Genomic DNA, 23,806 nt, shown 5'->3' on the forward strand with positions numbered 1-23,806 from the left:
AAGTTTCCAAAGACTCGGGAACAGAGAATATTAGAGTGGATTTATCATGCCTAATCAACCAGCTCTTAAAACTGCCCTAGAATCCCTAAAAAACATTGTCCACATCATGAGTGTGAGAAATATATTCCTGAGGAGAACCTAGGAAACCAGGAGAAGTTCAGTTTGGGCTACTTTCAGCAGGTCAGGAATGATATCAGGAATTTTTGCTATCAGGCTGTGTTTCCTAAATTCAGTCTTGAGACCACTCTGAAACCTCGAATCCATTGAACTGGAGGCTGTCTTCCACTGAAGAAGGATCCTACGGAACAGCCAAATATACACTGGTCTTCTTGAAAGGGACATGCGATCTTGATCTTCAAGACAATGCATTGAAAAAGAAAAGCAAAGCTGGAGGCATCATAATTCTGAACTTCAAGCTCTATTACAAAGCTGTAGTCACCAAGACAGTATGGTACTGGCACAGAAACAGACACATAGATCAATGGAACAGAGTAGAGAACCCAGAAATGGACTCATAACTGTATGGTCAACTAATCTTCAACAAAGCAGGAAAAAATATCCAGTGGAAAAAAAGACAGTCTCTTCAAAAAGAATTTTTAGAAAATTGGATAATGACATGATAAGAATGGCACTTTCTTGCTCCATACACACAAATCAATTCAAAATAGATGAAAGAACTAAAAGTGAGACAGGAAACCATTAAATCTTAGAGGAGAACACAGGCAGCAATATCTTTGACCTCAGCTGCAGCAGCTTCTTACTAGTCAAGTCTCTGGAGGCAAAGGAAACCAAAGCAAAAATGAGCTATTGGGATTTCATCAAGGTAAAAATCTTTTGCACAACTAAAGAAACATTGAACAAATTTAAAGGCAACTTTGGAATGGGAGAAGATATTTCCAAAAACATGAATAAAAAAGGGTTAGTATTCCAAATCTATAAAGAACCTATCAAACTCAACACCCAAACACAAATAATCTTGTTAAGAAATGGGAAGAAGTCATGAACACACATTTTTTTCAAAGAAGACATTCAGATGACTAACAGATACATGAAAAGATGCTCAACACTTATCATCAGAGAAATACAAATCAAAACCATGATGAGATACCACCTCACAATGACCAGAATGGCTAAAATTAACAACCCAGGAAATAACAGATGTTGGTGAGGATGCAGAAAACGGAGAACAACCCTACAACTCAGCAATTACATTACTTGGTATTTACACAAAGGATACAAAAATTCTGATTCTGAAGGAGTGCATGCCTCTCAATGTTTATAGAAGCATTATCAATAATAGCCAAATTATGGAAAGAGTACAAGTGTCCCTTGATTGATGAATTAATAAAGAAGAGGTGGTACACATACACACACACACACACACACACACACACACACACACACACTGGAATATTATTTATCCATCAAAGATCTTGAAATCTTGAAATCTTGAAATGAAATCTTGAAATCTTGAAATGAAATCTTGTCATTTGCAGATGGAACTGGACTGTATTATGCTAAGCTAAATAAGTCAGTCAGAGAAAGACCAAAACCATATGTTCTACTCATATGTGGTGTGGAATTTAAGAAACAAAACAGAGGAAAACATGGTGGGGGGAAAGCGAGGGAAACAAACCATAAGAGACTCCTAATGATACGGAAAAAATTGAGGGTTAAATACATGGATGACAGCTTTCTAATTACAAAAATAAGTATAAATACTTACATCAGAAGTTTGAAGTAGTTATCAGCCTATAATATAATATTACATCACACCAGCTGCATTTAAATTTCAGTTGATCAAAGATAAAGGGAAAATAAAAGGAGATATAAATAAGAAAATTCGTAAACAAAGAAAGGAAAGAAAACCTGGTCAGATACAAAGTTCTTAAAGACAACACAAGTGTCAGTTAAGAATTAAATACTATTTTTAATATTCTGAAAAAATAGACTTAATATGTTTACTAGAATAGCTTTGGTACAGACATTATAGAGAAAAGTATGAATTTTCTTCAAAAAAAGAAAAAAATAGAACTACTATATGATCCTGCAACTCCACTTCCTGGTAAATACCTTAAGGAATAAGATCAGTGGCTCAAAAATATGTGTACTCCTGAGTTCCTTGTATCTTTAGTCATGGTAGCCAGATAAGGAGACAGCCTAAGTATCCAATGACAAATGAATAAAGAAACCATTGTACATGTAAACAATATAATACTATGTAATACTACCTGGTCTTAAAAAAAAAGAAAACTTTCCAAGATGGTTTATGCTAAGTGAAATAAGCCAGACACAAAGACAAATACTACATGGTCTAATTTTTATATAGAATCTAAAAAAGTCAATCTCATAGAACCAGACAGTAGAAGGGTGACTAGGGAGGAGAAATATTCATAACGGGTGCAATCTTTCAATTATAAGATGAATAGGTGCTGAGGATCTAATGTCCAACATGGCAACTATAGTTAACAATACTGTATTGTATTCTTAAAATTTGCTAGAGTAAATCTTAAGGTTTCTCACTACAAAAAACAAAAGGTAACTATGTGAGGTGATAGATGAGCTAATGAAATTGATTATGTAATCATTTCATAACATATACATAAAATCATAATGTGTACACCTTTAAAATTCACATTGGACAAGCTAAATAATGACTACTTTTATCAGTCATATTTCTGTAAATCTGGGGGAACCCCTGTTAAATTATAATACCATATCCTCTAAGTAGCCTTAAAATGAAGATGTAACAAAGGGTTCCTTTTTCTTTTTCTTTTTTTTTTTTTTTTTTTTTTAAGATTTTATTTATTTATTTGACAGAGAGAGATCACAAGTAGGCAGAGAGGCAGGCAGAGAGAAGAAAGGAAGCAGGCTCCCTGCTGGGCAGAGAGCCTGACGCGGGGCTCCATCCCAGGACCCTGGTATCATGACCCCAGCCGAAGGCAGAGGCTTTAACCCACTGAGCCACCCAGGCTCCCTGCAAAGTGTTATTTTTTAAGCAAAGAAAACTCACTACCAGAAAAAGTGCATCAAGTAATATTTACGTTTATTTCTTCAGACATGAGTAAAATCATTACAGATGAAATTTTAAAGATGCAAAGGAATGAATAACAACAGACATAGTAAGTATTTGGAAACATTTAAATGAATGTTGACTTTCCAAAACAATAACCCTATGTGTGTAAGTTTCAAAGTTTATGAGAAGTAAATTAAATCAAGAGTAATATATAAGTCAGAAAGTAGAAAAAGGGACTAATTTTTTTTATCCTTTATGAATAGAAAAGAGTAAGACAGCTAGTTTATACTAAAATTTGATAAGTTGCAGGGGCATCTGTAGGACAATGGGAAAAGTAACTGTAAAATTATGTATAAAATCAAAGCAAAGCAAATAAGACTTACTAATCATGATTAAAAAATTCTAAAGAAGAAAATCTTTGTTGTGAAATATCTATATCTCAGGTTGAAGTAAAAGATGGTAAATATGAGATTTAATTAAGAAAAAGAGTAATTATGTTAAATGTGCATGACATTTGTAGTGTATTTAAAATATGAGAGTTGTCAGACTGTTTTAAATATATATTCTTTTATTGAAGAGTGTATTTTTTCCATTGGATGTTCTTTCCTACTTTGTTGAAGATTAGTTGACCACAGAGTTGAGAGTCCATTGCTGGGATTTCTATTCTGTTCCATTGATTTGTGTGTCTGTTTTTGTGCCAAACCATGCTGTCTTGATGATCATAGCTTTGAAGTCAGGCATTGTGATGCCACCGGCTTTGGTTTTCTTTTTCAACATTCACCCAGTGATTCAGCACTTTTTCTGGTTTCCATACAGATTTTAGGACTATTTGTTGTAGCTCTGTGAAAAACATCAATGGTATTTTGATAGGGATCGTATTGAAAGAGTAGGTTGCTCTGGGCAGCAAAGACATTTGATAACGTTTATTCTTTCAGTCCACGGACATAGGATGTTTTTCCATCTCTTTGTGTCTTCCTCCATTTCTATCATAAGTGTTCTGTAATTTCTAGAGTATTGACCATTCACTCCTTTGGTTAGGTTTATTCCTAGGTATCTTATGGTTTTGATGCTACTGAAAATGGAATTGGTTCCTTAATTTCTTTCTTCAGTTACATTGTTAGTCTATAAGAAATAAACTGATTTCTGTAACTTCTACAATCTTCCTTACCTGCCACCACTAACAGGAAGGGTGTCAACAGCACCTTTAAAGGCTAATATGGGGGTCATCTTTAGGAAGAAGCAATCTGCCTCAAAAAAGCAAGACTAGGGGCACCTAGGTCTCTCTGTTGGTTAAGCCTCTGCCTTCATTTGCTCAATCCTGAGATTGAGCAAGCCCTCCATTGGGTTCCTTACTCAGTAGGGAGCCTGCTTCTCCCTCTGCCTGTTGCTCCCTCTCCTTGAGCTTTCTTGCTTTCTGTCATATAAACAAATAAAATCTTTGAAAAAAAGGCAAAAAAAAATAATCTTTGATACTTGTAAATGGAGACAAGTTTACTTATCAAAATATGAAAAGGCTGAAAAAAAAGGATGTTTATAAGTTTATAAGTTGAGGTTGCTAATTTTAAACTCTGTAAATTCTACAAAGTTAGGGAAAGTGGAATCATCATCTTTTTTCCCCAGAAGCTAGCAGTTATGAAATACACACTTAGGTGATTGTATTCAGAGAAAAAAGAAGCTGCATGAAATATCAACTAATTTAGTGTCAATGGATGCATTTAAAACTGTTGGTACGTAAATATGAATCAGATATTTAGATGAATAGAGCAAAATGACATGACCTATTACATCAAAATTTAAGAGGCAAAGAGGATGTGACATTGCATGTGGGAAATAGTCTGAAAAGCACATGGAAATTAAATACATTTGAATACTTACAGAATAGAACCAATATAGATACATATTTTAACATACTTTCTTGGAGAAGGCATCTTTCTGATTTGAGTTTCATAAAATTTCAGATTGAACTGAACACATATTAGGTGCCATTCTTTTTCCTTTCCTTGTTTCTGTAATAATATTTTCTGCACATGGTCATAGATATGCTTGGCCCTGACTCCATATATGGCAGGGTTGAGCATTGGTGGTTCGACAACATAACGATTGGCCAAGAGTATGTGGACATAACAGGGGACATTTCAGCAAAGTGATGTGTCATGAAGGAAAAGAGGTCCGGTGTATAGTAGGCAAGGATGACACAAACATGAGAACCACACGTGCTGAGGGACTTGGGTCGGGCTTCACGTGAAGGGAGACGGAAAACAGCACGGAGTATCTGAACATACGACAGGGCAATGGCTATGATGTCAAAGACTAGGTTACAAATTGCACATAAGCCATAGATGATGTTGATCTTGATGCTGGCACAAGAGAGGCGAGCAAGACCCATGTGTTCACAGTAGGTATGGGGAATGACATGATTCCCACAGAAGGGCAACCGTAAGATAAGAAATACAAATGGGATCACAAAAATAAATGCTCTCACTAACACACCCACACCAATCACAGAAACAACCTGGTTGGTGAGGGTGGTGCTATATCGCAGTGGATTGCAGATGGCCACATAGCAGTCATAAGCCTTTGTCAACAGGACTGCTGACTCCATAAGTGTGAAGCTGTGAATGAAAAACATCTGCACAAGGCAGGCTTCAAAGATGATCTCTCTGAGGTTGAACCAGAAGATCCCGAGCATCTTGGGGATGGTAGCTGTGGACAGACCCAAATCAATAGCAGCCAGCATGGCCAGGAAGTAGAACATAGGCTGGTGTAGGCTGCTCTCAGCCTGGATCACAAACAGAATCGTGAAGTTCACGATGAGTGCAATCACATACACAGCACAAAAGGGAAAGCCAATCCAGATGTGCAGTGTTTCCATTCCTGGGATCCCCAGCAACAAGAAGGAGGAGAGGTGGAATTGGGTGTCATTGGGAAGGAGCATTCTATTCTGTAAGGCATAAGTCTTCAGAAATGTATGTTGACCTAAAGTACAGGTTACCAGAGAGTCTCTGTCCTATAGGAGACCTAAAGATAATAGAGGACACTTAATTAGCTACTTTTTCTCATTATCACAATTATCACCAACTGAACCTCCCCGTTCAGTTCTGACCAACTTAGGATTCTCCTAGCTTCTAAATATAATGATGAAAATTAATTCCAGCAGATTGACAACTCTCTGGGATTAGTACATGGGATGAAAAATAACTATACAATAAACACACATTCATCAAAATTTATGCCACAATATTTTTTCCCCTATTTAATATGGCATTTTTTAAATTGTTTTATTAATTTTTTATTTTTTATAGACATATATTTTTAGTCCCCAGGGGTACAGGTCTGTGAATCACCAGGTTTACACACTTCACAGCACTCACGAAAGCACATATCCTCCCCAATGTCCATAATCCCAACCCCTTCTCCCAAACCCCCTCCCCCCAGCAACCCTCAGTTTGTTTTGTGAGATTAAGAGTCACTTATGGTTTGTCTCCCTCCCATTCCCAACGTGTTTCATTTATTCTTCTCCTACCCACTAAGCCCCCATGTTGCATCACCACTTCCTCATATCAGGAGATCATATGATAGTTGTCTTTCTCTGCTTGACTTATTTCGCTAAGCATGATACGCTCTAGTTCCATCCATGTTGTCGCAAATGGCGAGATTTCATTTCTTTTGATGGCTGCATAGTATTCCATTGTGTATTTATACCACATCTTCTTGATCCATTCATCTGTTGATGGACATCTAGGTTCTTTCCATAATTTGGCTATTGTGGACATTGCTGCTATAAACATTCGGGTGCATGTGCCCCTTTGGATCACTATGTTTGTATCTTTAGGGTAAATACCCAATAGTGCAATTGCTGGGTCATAGGGCAGTTCTATTTTCAACATTTTGAGGAACCTCTATGCTGTTTTCCAGAGTGGCTGCACCAGCTTGCATTCCCACCAACAGTGTAGGAGTGTTCCCCTTTCTCCGCATCCTCGCCAGCATCGGTCATTTCCTGACTTGTTGATTTTAGCCATTCTGACTGGTGTGAGGTGATATCTCATTGTGGTTTTGATTTGTATTTCCCTGTTGCCAAGTGATATGGAGCACTTTTTCATGTGTCTGTTTGCCATCTGGATGTCTTCTTTGCAGAAATGTCTGTTCACGTCCTCTGCCCATTTCTTGATTGGATTATTTGTTCTTTGGGTGTTGAGTTTGCTAAGTTCTTTATAGATTCTGGACACTAGTTTTTTATCTGATATGTCGTTTGCAAATATCTTCTCCCATTCTGTCAGTTGTCTTTTGATTGTGTTAACTGTTTCCTTTGCTGTGCAAAAGCTTTTGATCTTGATGAAATCCCAAAGGTTCATTTTTGCCCTTCCTTCCCTTGCCTTTGGCGTTGTTCCTAGGAAGATGTTGCTGCGGCTGAGGTCGAAGAGGTTGCTGCCTGTGTTCACCTCAAGGATTTTGATGGATTCCTTTCACACACTGAGGTCCTTCATCCATTTTGAGTCTATTTTTTTGTGTGGTGTAAGCAAATGGTCCAATTTCATTTTTCTGCATGTGGCTGTCCAGTTTTCACAGCACAATTTATTGAAGAGGCTGTCTTTTTTCCATTGGACATTCTTTCCTGCTTTGTCGAAGATTAGTTGACCATAGATTTGAGGGTCTATTTCTGGGCTCTCTATTCTGTTCCATTGATCTATGTGTCTGTTTTTGTGCCAGTACCATGCTGTCTTGATGATGACAGCTTTATAATAGAGCTTGAAGTCCGGAATTGTGATGCCACCAACTTTGGCTTTCTTTTTCAATATCCCTTTGGCTATTCGAGGTCTTTTCTGGTTCCATATAAATTTTAGCATTATTTGTTCCATTTCTTTGAAAAAGATGGATGGTACTTTGATAGGAATTGCATTAAATGTGTAGATTGCTTTAAGTAGCATAGACATTTTCACAATATTTATTCTTCCAATCCAGGAGCATGGAACATTTTTCCATTTCTTTGTGTCTTCCTCAATTTCTTTCATGAGTACTTTATAGTTTTCTGAGTATAGAGTCTGTGCCTTTTTGGTTAGGTTTATTCCTAGGTATCTTATGGTTTGGGGTGCAATTGTAAATGGGATTGACTCCTTAATTTCTCTTTTTTCTGTATTGTTGTTGGTGTAGAGAAATGCAACTGATTTCTGTGTATTGATTTTATATCCTGACACTTTTCTGAATTCCTGTACAAGTTCTAGCAGTTTTGGAGTCTTTTGGGTTTTCCACATATAGTATCATATCATCTGGGAAGAGTGATAATTTGACTTCTTCTTTGCCGATTTGTATGCCTTTAATTTCCTTTTGTTGTCTGATTGCTGAGGCCTGGACCTCTAGTAGTATGTTGGACATCCCTGCCCTGTTCCTGACCTTAGCGGAAAAGCTTTCAGTTTTTCTCCATTGAGAATGATATTTGCGGTGGGTTTTTCATAGATGGCTTTGATGATATTGAGGTATGTGCCCTCCATCCCTACACTTTTAAGAGTTTTGATCAGGAAGGGATGTTGTACTTTGTCAAATGCTTTTTCAGCATCTATTGAGAGTATCATATGGTTCTTGTTCTTTCTTTTATTAATGTGTTGTATCACATTGACTGATTTGCGGATGTTGAACCAACCTTGCAGCCCTGGAATAAATCCCACTTGGTCGTGGTGAATAATCCTTTTAATGTACTATTTAAGCCTATTGGCTAGTGTTTTGGTGAGAATTTTCGCATCTGTGTTCATCAAGGATATTGGTCTATAGCTCTCTTTTTTGATGAGATCCTTGTCTGGTTTTGGAATCAAGGCGATGCTGGCCTCATAAAATGAGTTTGGTAGTTTCCTTCCGTTTCTATTATTTGGAACAGTTTCAGGAGAACAGGAATTAGTTCTTCTTTAAATGTTTGGTACAATTCCCCCGGGAATCCATCTGGCCCTGGGTTTTGTTTGTTTGGAGATTTTTCATGACTGTTTCAATCTCCTTACTGGTTATGGGTCTGTTCAGGCTTTCTATTTCTTCCTGGTTCAGTTGTGGTAGTTTATATGTTTCTAGGAATGCATCCATTTCTTCCAGATTGTCAAATTTATTGGCGTAGAGTTGCTCATAGTATGTTCTTATAATAGTTTGTATCTTTGGTGTTTGTTGTGATCTCACCTCTTTCATTCATGATTTTATTTATTTGGGTCCTTTCTCTTTTCTTTTTGATAAGTCGGGCCAGGGGTTTATCACTTTTATTAATTCTTTCAGAGAACCAGCTCCTAGTTTCGTTGATTTTTTCTATTGTTTTTTTGGTCTCTATTTCATTGATGTCTGCTCTGATCTTTATGATTTCTCTTCTCCTGCTGGGCTTAGGGTTTCTTTCTTGTCCTTTCTCCAGCTCCTTTAGGTGTAGGGTTATGTTGTGTACCTGAGACCTTTCTTGTTTTTTGAGAAAGGCTTGTACCGCTATATATTTTCCTCTCAGGACTGCCTTTGTTGTGTCCCACAGATTTTGAACTGTTGTATTTTCATTATTATTTGTTTCCATAATTTTTTTCAAATCTTCTTTAATTTCCCGGTTGTCCCATTCATTCTTTAGAAGGATGCTGTTTAGTCTCCATGTATTTTGGTTCTTTTCAAACTTCCTTTTGTGGTTGAGTTCTAGCTTTAGAGCATTGTGGTCTGAAAATATGCATGGAATGATCCCAATCTTTTGATACCAGTTGAGTCCTGATTTAGGACCAAGGATGTGATCTATTCTGGAAAATGTTCCATGTGCACTAGAAAAGAATGTGTATTCTGTTGCTTTGGGATAAAATGTTCTGAATATATCTGTGATGTCCATCTGGTCCAGTGTTCATTTAAGGCCTTTATTTCCTTGCTGATCTTTTGCTTGGATGATCTGTCCATTTCAGTGAGGGGATTGTTAAAGTCCCCTACTATTATTGTATTATTGTTGATGTGTTTCTTTGATTTTGTTATTAATTGGTTTATATAGTTGGCTACTCCCACGTTGGGGGTATAGATATTTAAAATTGTTAAATATTCTTGTTGGACAGACCCTTTGAGTATGATATAGTGCCTTCCTCATCTCTTAGTAGTCTTTGGCCTAAAATCTAATTGATCCGATATAAGGATTGCCACTCCTGCTTTCTTCTGATGTCCATTAGCATGGTAAATTCTCTTCCACCCCCTCACTTTAAATCTGGACGTGTCTTCGGGCTTCAAATGAGTTTTTTGTAGGCAACATATAGATGGGTTTTGTATTTTTATCCATTCTGATACCCTGTGTGTCTTTTGACAGGGGCATTTAGCCCATTAACATTCAGGGTAACTATTGAGAGATATGAATTTAGGGCCATTGTATTGCCTGTAAGGTGACTGTTACTGTATATGGTCTCTGTTCCTTTCTGATCTACCACTTGTAGGCTCTCTCTTTGCTTAGAGGACCCCTTTCAAGATTTCCTGTAGAGCTGGTTTGGTGTTTGCAAATTATTTCATTTTTTGTTTGTCCTGGAAGCTTTTAATCTCTCCTTCTATTTTCAATGATAGCCTAGCTGGATATAGTATTCTTGGCTGCATGTTTTTATTGCTTAGTGCTCTGAAAATATCATGCCATCTCTTTCTGGCCTGCCTGGTCTTTGTGGATAAGTCAGCTGCCAATCTTATATTTTTACTATTGTATGTTACAGACTTCTTTTCCCGGGCTGCTTTCAGGATTTTCTCTTTGTCACTGAGACTTGTAAATTTTACTATTAGGTGATGGGGTGTGGGCCTATTCTTATTGATTTTGAGGGGTGTTCTCTGATGCTCGTTCCCTTTGCCATAATGGGGAAATTCTCCCCAATAATTCTCTCCAGTATACCTTCTGCTCTCCTCTCTCTTCTTCTTCTGGAATCCCAATTATTCTAATGTTGTTTCATCTTATGGTTTCACTTATCTCTTGAATTCTTCCCTCGTGGTCCAGTATCTGTTTGTCCCTCTTTTGCTCAGCTTCTTTATTCTCTGTCATTTGATCTTCTACATCACTAATTCTGTCTTCTGCCTCATTTATCCTAGCAGTGAGAGCCTCCATTTTTTATTGCACCTCATTAATAGCTCTTTTGATTTCAACTTGGTTAGATTTTAGTTCTTTTATTTCTCCAGAAAGGGCTTTTATATCTCTCGAGAGGGTTTCTCTAATATCTTCCATGCCTTTTTCGAGCCCAGCTAGAACCTTGAGAATTGTCATTCTTAATTCTAGATCTGACATATTACCAATGTCTGTATGGATTAGGTCCCTAGCCTTCGGTACTGCCTCTTGTTCTTTTTTTTTTTGTGTTGAATTTTTCCGTCTTGTCATTTTGTCCAGATAAGAGTATATGAAGGAGCAAGTAAAATACTAAAAGGGTGGCAACAACCCCAGGAAAATATGCTTTAACCAAATTAGAAGAGATCCCAAATCGTGAGGGGGGAGAAAGGGGATAAAAAGAGGTTCAAAAAGGAAGAAAGAAAAAAAGATAAAAGAAAAAAAGTAAGATAAGAAAAGAATTAAAACAAAGAAAACAAATAAAGAAAAATATGAAAAAGAAAAAAAATATATATTAAACTAGTTGAAAAAACATTAAAAAAGAAAAAGGTAAAACTTAAAAAAATAATTTACCAGAGGGCGAGAAAAAAAACAAAAAATGAAAAAAAAATTAAATTATCTGCAAGACTAAAAAAAATCACAGGGAAAAAGCCATGAGTTCCGTGCTTTGCTTTCTCCTCCTCTGGTATTCTGCTGCTCTCCTTGGTATTGAAACTGCACTCCTTGGTAGGTGAACTTGGTCTCGGCTGCATTTCTTGTTGATCATCTGGGGGAGGGGCCTGTTTTAGTGATTCTCAAGTGTCTTTGCCCCAGGCGGAATTGCGGGGACCTTACCAGGGGCAGGGTGAGTAATCTGCTGGGGTTTGCTTCTAGGAGCTTTTGTTCCCTGAGCGCTTTCCGTAGAGTTCTGGAGGACGGGAATACAAATGGCGGCCTCCTGGTCTCCGGCCTGGAGGAGCCGAGAGCCCAGGGCCCCACTCCTCAGTGCGCCCTCAGAGAACAGCACCCAGTTACTCCCGTCTGCCTGACCTCTGGCCACGCTCCGAGCTCACCGAGCCTGCGACCGCTTCAAGGTAACACCGAGCTGTGAGCTTACTGTCGGCTCTGTCTCTGTAGCCGGCTTTCCCGTTCCAATACCCGCAAGCTCTGGGACACTCAGACACCCCCGATCCTTCTGTGACCCTGCGGGACCTGAGGCCACACTGACCCCGCGTGGGGTTTTCCCCGGTTTAGCCTCTGGAGTGATGTCCCTCAGCAGAACAGACTTTTAAAAGTCCTGATTTTGTGCTCCGTTGCTCCGCCGCTTGCCAGGAGCCGGCCCTTCCCCCCAGGGTCTATCTTCCCATCGCTTTGGATTCACTTCTCTGCCGGTCCTACCTTTCAGAAAGTGGTTGTTTTTCTGTTTCCAGAATTGCTGTTCTTTTTCTCTTCGATCTGCCGATGGATTTTCAGGTGTTTGCAATCTTTAGATAAGCTATCTAGCTGATCTCCGGCTAGCTGAAGTAGTCTCAGCCTGCTACTTCTCCGCCGTCTTGACTCCTCCCTCTAATTTAGCATTTATTGTTCACAATTTGCTTCATGTATATTAATCATACCTGCCCAGGTGGACTATAAGCTGTTTAATTACTGTAGACTTATTCATTATTCCTTCAAGGTCTTGAGCATTAATGTGTTCTATAGACACTCGGATGAGTGAATGAATGCTTATGCCACAATATTAAAAATTATTTTAAATTGTTAAATTAGTCCATCTGTTTTTATTTAGTAATTTTTAAAAAAGATTTTATTTATTTATTTGACAGAGATCACAAGTAGGCAGAGAAGCAGGCAGAGAGAGAGAGAGAGAGTGAGGAGGAAGCAGGCTCCCTGCTGAGCAGAGAGCCTGATGCGGGGCTCGATCCTAGGACCCTGGGTTCATGACCTGAGCTGAAGGCAGAGGCTTTAACCCACTGAGCCTCCCAAGCGCCCCTGTATTTAGTAATTATTATTACAAAATATGATTGGGAATAATAGTGAAAACCACAACATCAAATACCAATTATTGAGGGGCTGCATATTATTTATAAGACTTTTTGTCAGACTCTGGACAAAAACCATCTCCAATATTTAAATAATAATAAAAAAAAACCCTTCAGGAAGAACAGTAATTTTGCTTATTTTACATATAACTTATCTCATGATCAAGAGCTTAAGTAGCTCACCAGAAGTTTAGCTATCTTTTTTTTTTTAAAAGATTTTATTTGACAAAGATTTCTCTTTGACAAAGAGAGAGAGAGAACACAAGCAGGAGGAATGGAAGGCAGAGGGAGAGGGAGTAGGAGGATCCCTGCTTTTTAAGTAGGAGCTCCATGCAGTTCTCAATACCAGGATGCTTGGATCATGACCTGAGCTGAAAGCAGATGCTTAATTCATTGAGCCACCCAGGTTTACCTTTATATAGTTTACCTTTAATAGTTACCTTTATAATGAAGAATCCTGAATCAAAGTCTCAAAGCCTCCAAATTGTATCAAATTCAGATTCTTAAACCAAATTCTTATTGCAATTGCTTTTAACTTTTCTTTTGCCAAAACATTACCAAAAAAAAAAAAAAAAATTCTAAAATTGAATCCTCAACCCTGCCTCTACCAAACTCCAGCTTTAACTTAATCTCACTTTCGCTATTGTCTAATCTCAGTAAATGTCATTATCATGTAACCAGGGGGCCCATTCAGAAAGAGGAGCATCAGCCTTTTCTCTTCTCTACCTTTTAAAAACATACTTTTGATTCTATTTCTAAAAATATCATGAAAATGAGTACAATTATCTCCATCCTCATTGGGATAGTTCCAATGATAATTTCCTGAGCTAATTAAGGCACTTTGCTTTCTAGTGCTCAAGAGCATGAGCTCTGCATTCAGACTAATTGTGCTAAAACCCAGCTGCATGATTTGTTCACTCTAGAGTTGAAGGAAAGTAAGTATTATATGTTAGCTGTGTGAGCTTATAGAACTGTCACATCGCTATACCTCAGTTCCCTTGTCTAGAATACAGAAACAATAAATGCAATAAACCTTTAAAAATGAAATCCTTAATTATTTATGTACTTATTTATATGTTTTTTAAGTAGGCTCCACACTGGGCATGAAGCCCAAAGTGGGGCCCGAACTCACAACCCTAAGATGAAGACTTGAGCTGAGATCAAGAGTTGGATGCTTAACTCCTGGGTATTTACCCCAAAGATACAGATGTAGTGAAAAGAAGGGCCATCTGTACCCCAATGTTTATAGCAACAATGGCCACGGCTGCCAAACTGTGGAAAGAACCAAGATGCCCTTCAACAGACAAATGGATATAGAAGATGTGGTCCATATACACTATGGAGTATTATGCCTCCATCAGAAAGGACAAATACCCAACTTTTGTAGCAACATGGATGGTACTGGAAGAGATTATGCTGAGTGAAATAAGTCAAGCAGAGAGAGTCAATTATCATATGGTTTCACTTATTTGTGGAGCATAACAAATACCATGGAGGACATGGGGAGATAGGAGAAGGGAGCTAGGGGAAATTGGAAGGGGAGGTGAACCATGAGAGACTATGGACTCTGAAAAACAATCTGAGGGTTTTGAAGGGGTGTGAGGTGTGAAGTTGGGTTACCAGGTGGTGGGTATTATAGAGGGCACAGATTGCATGGAGCACTGGGTGTGGTGCAAAAATAATGAATACTGTTATGCTGAAAAAAAAAAAAAAAGAGTTGGATGCTTAACTGACTGTGCCATCCAGGTGCCCCAAACCCTTAATTTTAGGATAAGATAATTCTTTTAAAACACCTTGAACCATGTTCCAATGATACCAGTTGTCTCTCAATCTATAGATATAGAGCAGACTGTTCTTTCTAAAATCCACTTTGAATAGATTCATCCTAAAGACTATGTTGTTTTACAGAAATTATTTGGCCCTTTCTGACCTTGATCCTACTATTCTCTAAGTTCCAACCTTAGTCTTCTTCCTGCCACACTTCTCCCATGTCTCTTCTTTTCCTATCCCTCCTTCTTCTTTCAGCCATCACTGTGAAGTAAGGATGACCTGTGAGCTGGGAGACCCACCAGCCAGCACCAGGATGGAATCCTGTCTCTGTTCTGTCTCAACCTGCTCAGTCTTTATTGAGAGTGCTGCTCTTTGCCTGGTTGGAGCTCAACATAAAATCCCTTAGAGCCAGTTTTGTAAAAACAAACAAACAAACAAACAAATTAAAAACCAAAACAAACAAAAAGAACAAGGTCTCTGAGGAGTCTAGTTTCTAATCTGGTCCCAAGTCATGACTACAAGTCCATGACTTGTAAGGAAATGAAGGCAGGGGAAAGTAAGGTTTCTTGGTCACTTTGCTGGTTTCCATTAACCTTTTAGTTCCTTGCTGTGTTAGGAATCCACGTGATGACTGACACAGCTCATTCTTTCACCATTCCAGATCATCACTTTGGGGGGACAGTATAATTTGGTGTTCAAGAGCCAGGCTCTCAAGTCAGATCATTGCTGTTCTACTCGTAGTTTTATCAATTTTCTTAGATAAGTGACATGGGTCAGATAATTTAACCTCAGAATCTTGTTTCCCATTTATTTTTCAGTTTCTCCCACTGTTTATTGCACCAACCTACTTCTCTACACATAGATAATCTCAAATGTAATCATGTACTCTCTGAGTTCTTTTTATTGATAACATTGCGATTAAATTTTGAGTTACATCCAAAAGGCAAAATTAATATAAAATTTTGTAATGTAACCCTTGTAAGCCTGTAATTCAGTAACCTTAAGCAGATGCTAACATTGTGTCTTAGGTGTTTCACGTCAATGTACTTACTCTATGAAAAATAAAAAGTTGACTGGTGCAAGTATGGTCTCTACAAGTCCTTTTGATTGCTTTCTTTCCCAGTAATGAACCAATATATCTCAAAAGATAGGCCTGTAGAGGCTTAGTTAATGCCATTAATCTCTTCATGGGTGTGTGACCACTGCAGTACTCAGGACCCTGTCTTCAAAAAGGGACCCTACAGTTGGGGTTTAATCTCTGTTGTACTTGGAGTTTAATGTTGTCTTGAATTTTTAAACAATTTTATCTTTGCATTTATGCCCTGTAATTAAAATCTTTTATGAAAATGGGGCAGGTGTTGAAGCTTGGAGTCTGACTCGTACATTCTCATCTGCGGTACCCTCTGCATATATTTCCAGGATGATTGCTGGGTTACTGGCTACCCTACCCTTGCTCAGAGATTGCTTCTGCCTTTTGCCATCAGCATGCTCCTGACCCTGATCCTAGCCACACCTGTAACCAGTAATCCAATTCTCAGGATAGGAATCCTATGCTCCTGTGTATGTTTGAGCTTACCTATAGGATATTCCCATGCTCCAAAGAGAGCAAGATAAAAGAGAAAATGGAAAACACCATTATTGGTTAAAAGAAAGACCATGGAAGAAAAAGAAAAGCCATGTTCTTCCCTGTATTTGTAATAAAGGGTCAAGCACCTTCACTTGCACTGGGTTTTTCAAGTTAGGCAGCTTTCGCTAGTTAATGCACTGGCTCAGACACACCTGCACCTTCAGGGTGCTGTTATGGACGGAATGCTTTTGCCCTCCCCCTGCCCCTCCAAATTCATACAAGTTGAAGCTGTAACCTCCAGTGTCATAGTACTTGAAGATGGGTCTTTGGAGGCAATTAGGGTTAGATTAAGTTCTGAGGGTGGGGCCTTCATAATGGGAATAATGCCTTTATAAAAAGAAGAGAGACCAAGGGCACCTGGGTGGCTCAGTTGACTAAGTGACTGCCTTCGGCTCAGGTCATGATTCTGGAGTTGCAGGATCGAGTCCCGAATCGGGCTACCTGCTTGGCAGGGAGTCTGCTTCTCCCTCTGACCCTCCCCCTTCTTATGCTCTTTCTCTTTCATTCTCTCTCAAATAAATAAATAAAATATTAAAAAAAGAAGAAGAAGAAGAAGAAGAGAGGCCAAAAGAGATATCTGCAAGCTAGGAAGAGAGCTCTCACCAGGAACCAAATGGGCTGACACCTTGATCTTGCACTTCCCAGGTTTAGAAATGTCACTGAGAAAATGAAAGAATGGCTATGGTTAGAATCCAACCCCTGCTTCTAAACCACTTCCACTGAAATATTTTAACTCTGTGTTCATAAACTGGCCACACTTCTGCACTGTGGGGACCTTCATCACATGCTAGAAATGGAGTGGTGGATACACTTCATCAGTTCCTCCACGTTTTACCTGAACATGTGGTATCTTTTCACTCTTCATGGGCATTTTTCCAAAATAATAGGTTTAGAAGAAAACTGAGGGGGCAGATTTCAAAAGGAAAAGCTTTTGCTGGGCACAGAGAGAAGTGAATGAGGAGAGCTGGGAGACTCTCAGTGGCCAGATTGCTACCTTAGGCAGCTCTTGGAGCACAGTTATTAGGGGAGAAAAGGGAGCTAATCAGATCATCAGGTACATTTTGGCAATTTGACACAGAGGGACATTATTCTAACTTTATGGCAGCTAACCAATTGCACTGGCAGACTGAGACATTCCTGCCAAGAGAACTTGAGCACCAGATAAAGTGGAAGTTAATAGCAGACGTGTCCATGGTCAGACACTGAGCCCAGGATCCTACAACAAAGTGAGACAAAAATGAAAATTCTGACAGTGAGAGTTGAAATTCTAGAACTTAGATATAGGAATGTGTACATGTTTCTGGAGCAATAGCCTCTTGACTTGAGGCTTTTAGTGCCCATAGTTATCTGCCAGAAGTAAATATGAAATCTCTAGACTGAAATAACTTTAATGTAGCATTATCCTGGGCTTCAGATTATTTCTACATTATTTTTACACAAAATGTTTGGCATTAACATATCAAAGTTCAGAAAGAAGCAAAAGGATGTGACATAAAACAAAAACATTAGTAATAAAACAAGAAGAAATATTGGAGAGTCAATAATACAGTTTCCAGACAGATTTTATGAAACAACCTTGGTAATAGGCACAGAAATGGCCCATCTCCCCCAAAGGTATTCGCATCCTCATTTTAGGAAACTGTGGATAGGTTACCTTGCAGAATAAATGTAAATTTAGATTGCTATTAATCAGACCTTAAATCTGAGACTTTATTCTAGGTTATCTAGATAGGGTCAAGGTAGTCACAATGGTCCTTAAAGGTGGAAATTAGAGGCAGCAGAAATCTAACATCTAAAGGTAAGATGCGAGAAACCCTTGGGGCGCCTGGGTGGCTCAGTTGGTTAAGCATCTGTCTTTGCCACAGTTCATGATCTCAGGGTTCTGGGATCAAGCAACACATCAGGCTCCCTGCTCAGTGGGGAGTCTGCTTCTCTCCTTCCCTCTGCCCCTCCCCTGCGACTTGTGTTCTATCTTTCTTGTGATCTCTCAAATAAATGATATTAAACAAAAAAATAAAGAGATGAGAAACCCTTGACTAGCAGATATAGACAATGTGTCTCCCTCCAAATTCATATTCTAAAATCTAATCCCCAGTGTGATGGTATTTGGAGGCAGGACCTCTCGGGGGATAAGGTCATGAAGATGGAGCTTAATTATGGAACGGAGGAGAATTAATATCCTTTTGGAAGATATCCCAAAGGGCTCCCTCCTCCCTTCTGTCATGTGAGGACATAGCAACCATCTGGGAACCAGGAAGCTTCTCACCACAGACTGAATCTGCCTGCACCTTGATCTTGGACTTCAAGTTTCTGCTGTATATAAGGCCACCCAATCTATGGTATTCTGTTACAACAACCCAAATGGGCTGACATCAGCCTTTGCCAGCCTTGAAGACTGAAGGAGGCACATGGTCAAGGAATGTGGGCATCCTCTGGAAGCTGGAAAAGTCAAGACAAAGGATTCACCTCTAAAGCTTCCAGAAAAGAAAGCTACCCTGCTGACATCCTGATTTTAGCTGACATCCTGATTTTAGTGATATGTTTTGAATTTTTAACCTACAAAATTGTAAAGTAATAAATCTGTGTTGTTTTAAGCCACTAAACTTGTGACAATTTATTATGGCAGCAGGAGGAAACAAATCCAACCTCCAGAGGATTAAAATCCATATATATATGAGGAGTGGAGATGCAACGGGGGTGGGGGTTAAGGGGGTAGGAGAAGAATGAATGAAACAAGGTGGGATTGGGAGGGAGACAAACCATAAGTGACTCTTAATCTCACATAACAAACTGAGGGTTTCTGGGGGGAGGGGGTTTGGGAGAGGGGGGTAGGGTTATGGACATTGGGGAGGGTATGTGCTATGGTGAGTGCTGTGAAGTGTGTAAACCTGGCGATTCACAGACCCGTACTCCTGGGGATGAAAATACATTATATGTTTATAAAAAATTTTAAAAAATCCTATATAGGCTATTTGGAGAAAAAAAAAAGGCTTTTTAATATAGTAGATCTAACCAATATGCATGAACCTGCACATAAGATTACTGAATATCACTTATGACACACACACCCACACACATATAAAAACTGAACATAAGAGGTCATAAACCAATGATGAAATTATCACTAATAAATGTAAGAAAATGAAAAAAATGTCTATTTTGGAAGATTAATGTAGAATTGCCAAAAACATACATAATGAATTTTAGAAGCAGGGAAATAACAAATGAAGAGGTGAAATATTTGAAAAAATGATGATAATTTCAAAATTTAAGAAACATAAAACTTCATATTTATGGGACATCTGGTATGTTGAATAGATTTTTAAAATTATAATCTTACAGAAATAATTAATCACTATCAAATTACTATCAAAGTCAAGGTACACATTCCAAAAATTTGAAAGAGTAAAAATATATCACTTACATAGTGATAATAATCATATTGGAATTAGCATGGCCACAAAGGCACTGGATCCAGGGGAACACTAAAGCAATATTTGCAAATTTGTGCAGGTAACTCTCACTCCCTACAAACTGCTAGATTTTCTTAATGTATACAAATAGTGAGTTGACATTAAAAGATCCCTACCTCCATTTTTTTGTGTGCCTGTTTTGCTATTCTTTTTTTCATCTAATCTGACTGATGACTGATTGAAGGAATAAAACACTCATTTTCTGTTTTCTTTGTGTATTTGAGATCTTTAAATATCCTGTAGTGATTACTGTAATTTAGTAGAAGAAATGATGAGAAGGCATGCAAATATATTTATGTATTATCAGTCAATTAAAAGAAAAGTTCACTATTGATACTCTGGTAACATGTTATTTTTTTTCTATTTTTCTGTTGCCATGTTTTGCTATATAAAACCAAACAAAGCAAACAAATAATTGGGTTTATTTTAATTTGGCTTCTTGACTGAAAGAGTAGCCATGAACTATCCTAACTATTAGCCACTGTATGAGAGAATCTTCTTTGGTATTTATTCTGTTGAATGATGACCTTCTGACTTGTAAGAGTGTGGAAGTCTGAGGAGGCTTGATGTTGTCCACATCTGAGACTTGGATTCTGTGAAAGTTGCATTTTCCTTGATGACATCCAACATGCTTCAGCTTCAGTGTCTTTGCATTTGCTGTTCCCTCTGCCTGGAAAGCTTTCCCGCGCCATCACTCCATTCCAGATTCCACATGACTTGCTCCACCTCCCCTTACCCTTACCTTAAAGTCACATTCCTGACAATGTTACTTAGAGTGACTAACTCTCACCATCAGCATCCTCTCCAACTTCAGAGCCTTATATTTCAACACAGTTCATTTTTGTCATCTATGTAATTTTTTATTCTGTTTCTTGTCTTTCACTGTCCGTGCTGTTTACTACTCTACAGGCAGTGCCTAAAATGGTGCCTGACACATAGTAGATGGTTGGTGCATAGTTTTTTCAATTCATCAGTGAGTGAATGACAAAACTGACGTATCCATCTGAATGTCCAAGGTCAGCTCCTGTTACTCATGGAAAACCTCCTAGAATGGAAGCTTAAACACTCAACTCTACCTCTCCATATGAACTACTCTTCCTTTTCTGTTTCTGTCTCTTCATTGGTAAAAAGGTTTGATATCCTCATATGATGTTAGGACTGTAGGAAACTGAAACTGGTTTGACAAATGTCCCCCTTTTTCAGGTTTCAAAATGGAGATTGAAAGGATAAGGCAATTCATACATGACTTTAAATAACTAGTCAGGAAAAAGAGTGATTAAAATGATTAGTCTCTGCATTCTGCATTTTTTATTCCTGCTTTCCACTACTGATAGGAAACCTCCACTGGGATGACATGATAGGTTTCTGTATGATTCATAACTGTATGCGTTTCCTCACTTCAGGATAGTGCAATTATGCTAAATATTGAGTCATTATGATGCAATGTTAGTGTACTTCTTTACTTTTTAGCACTTCACTTTTAATAAATATTGACTCAAGGTGGTAGTTGCATGATACTAAGAAGATATACCCAGACTTAATATAACCTTTAGCTTATATATATTTGGAGCTTTGGACAAGCCACTCCTCCCTTGCAGAGATTCAAAAGTAATAGCCTAAAACTGATTCTAGGAACCGTATTGGAAAAAATGTTTATGAAAATATACAAGACCAAAACAATAATAATATTTAATAATAATAATAATAATACCACTGAAAATATGCTAATTGTAGATTTGGGAGCCAAGGTCCAGAATCAGGACATGGTCTATTGGAGACTGGTATATTCTATTCCACTAGAAAAGGAGTTAATCCAGAGCTCAGAACTTTCTTGCCCCTTCTCCTCCTAGGGAATCCCAATGCAGACAAAGTTCCTCTCTAGAGGCTTGGCCACAGTATAAAAAATCCTCCCACCAAAGCAAAAGGAGTTCAGAAGGTTGCTAGGGGAGACTGGCTAACTTCTCCAGGAGTCCTTGCTGGTAAGCAATGCTTTGGAGCTATGGTTCCTTATCTGTAACCAGCTGAGCACAAGAAAAAGTGGTAGATAATAGGATGGGGGGAGTAGAAAAACTTGCTGACTGAAGGCAGAGGATAAGGGAACTGACTGTAGGAATGTGTTGGCATAATCTCTATGTGCACGTGAGCAACTGCTTCTTTTGTTTCTAATACTCCCTTATACTGTCTCTGCATGCAGCTCCAACATCTTTTGACACCTCTGCCATTTCTTTTGTGCAGAGAGCTCTTCCTTGACCTGGAGCCTATCTAATTACTGATCTATCAAGGCTCTTTCTTTCCCTGTGTTCTGATTCTTGCTTGCTGTTACCTCTCCTTCAGTCCCTTCTAATCTAATTTAAAGGTTGGGTAAATGTCCCCAACCTGAGTGCGTTTTTGACATAGAGGGAGAATAATAATTGAACTTACCTTAACCTATTCAGAAATTATCTCTTACCAATTACAACATAGTAAAACACATTAAACCACTTGCTACTTTCTTCCAACTAAAGGTAGTGCTAATCATTTTGGAATGGTTTGGTCTTCTAGTGTGTAATGCTAATGTCCTAAAATGTTGAATTATAGGTTTAATTAGATACACTCTATTATAAATGTTAGGACCCCTACCAAAATATATATAAGAAGGTAAAGGGAGGATCAGTATTTAGTCTGCTGTCCCCTGATGTACAGATTATTTGAAGGTCTGAGATAAGGCAAACCACTTCCACTATAGCTCTCTATTTTATTGTATTCTTATCAATAGGCTTTTGCCAGTATTTGTAACTCTACATTTTTGATGACCTATCTTGACTCACACAAACCTTGCAAGAATTCAGCTTACATAGGCATTTTAGCCTCATTTCATGCATAGGTGAGGAATTATAGACTCAAAGAGGGGAAATAATTTAACCAAATTCACACGGCAGGAAGACTCTGACTTTAATTCCTAATGTCTGCTACTATACATTATGCCATTTCTCATCTACTAAACTCTAAATTAGCTGAATCACAATCACAGAAAAATGAAATCTGATTATAAGATTCTACTTAATCCCCAAATACCCAAATACCCTGGGTTTAAATGCTTTTCCTTGCATATGTCTTCCCAGTTCAAATTAGGGATAGTTTCCTATATAGTTCATATTGCTTTCTTGAAATACCTCTTCTATTTTTTTGGAATTAGTTAATTTGCTTGACTAATTATCTTAACTGTTTCCTCCCTGTACCTGTGATCAAACTCTTCTCTCTAGGATTTCTTAAGCAATTTGCCCAAGACCCAAGTTGCAATGGACCCTTCCAACTCACAGACACACACACACACACTCACACACACACACACACACACACACACACACACACACTTCCATCCCCAGACACAATGTCTAATATAGTTACTCTGGCTAATGTCGTTTGTAGCTTGTTTCTCATTGCATGGGACTTAGCAGTCTCACAGAATGCTGAGCAGAGGAACAAGGGAAAGGCCTAATCCTATCTATAGGGAGTGGGGCACATCAAAAGTGATCTATAACAATAATACATTTACCTCAGCCCTCCAGGTTCTTCCAAAATTGTCATGTCAGTAAGGAGATAGTCTTCTAGTGGTATGGATTAGATCTACTTTCCTGCTAGTGGTAACTTCTTAAAATTGTAATTCTTACTTCTTCTGAGTTCCAGAACTTCTCTCTCTGTGTGCAGACATTTGTCTGTCCATCTATCTGCCTATCTGTCTATCTACCTATCATTATTTATCTTTCATCTATCTATATGGAAGTATATGAAAGGGAATGCAAGAGGTTTTAATCACAATGTACTTAGAGTTTTTAAGGCATATATATTGTAATAAATTATATAGTCAGATAAATG

The 23,806-nt window shown here is 38.3% G+C and overlaps 1 protein-coding gene and 1 pseudogene across 2 annotated transcripts in view; one reads left to right on the forward strand and one right to left on the reverse strand.

Moving 5' to 3' along the window:
• The window catches only part of LOC309840223 (olfactory receptor 51A4-like), a 263,349-nt pseudogene that overhangs the window by 81,024 nt on the left and 158,519 nt on the right, over positions 1 to 23,806 (forward strand). The window lies entirely within an intron of this gene.
• Positions 139 to 5,951, reverse strand: LOC309841248 (olfactory receptor 52E2-like; the record flags this gene model as incomplete). The annotated part of the gene is given in 3 exon segments (XM_082684164.1): positions 139 to 298; positions 4,928 to 5,150; positions 5,153 to 5,951. Coding segments are annotated over 3 exon segments (1,182 nt in total).

Source organism: Mustela nivalis (genome assembly GCF_964662115.1).
Source record: "Mustela nivalis genome assembly, chromosome: 9".
NCBI classification, from domain to species: domain Eukaryota; kingdom Metazoa; phylum Chordata; class Mammalia; order Carnivora; family Mustelidae; genus Mustela; species Mustela nivalis.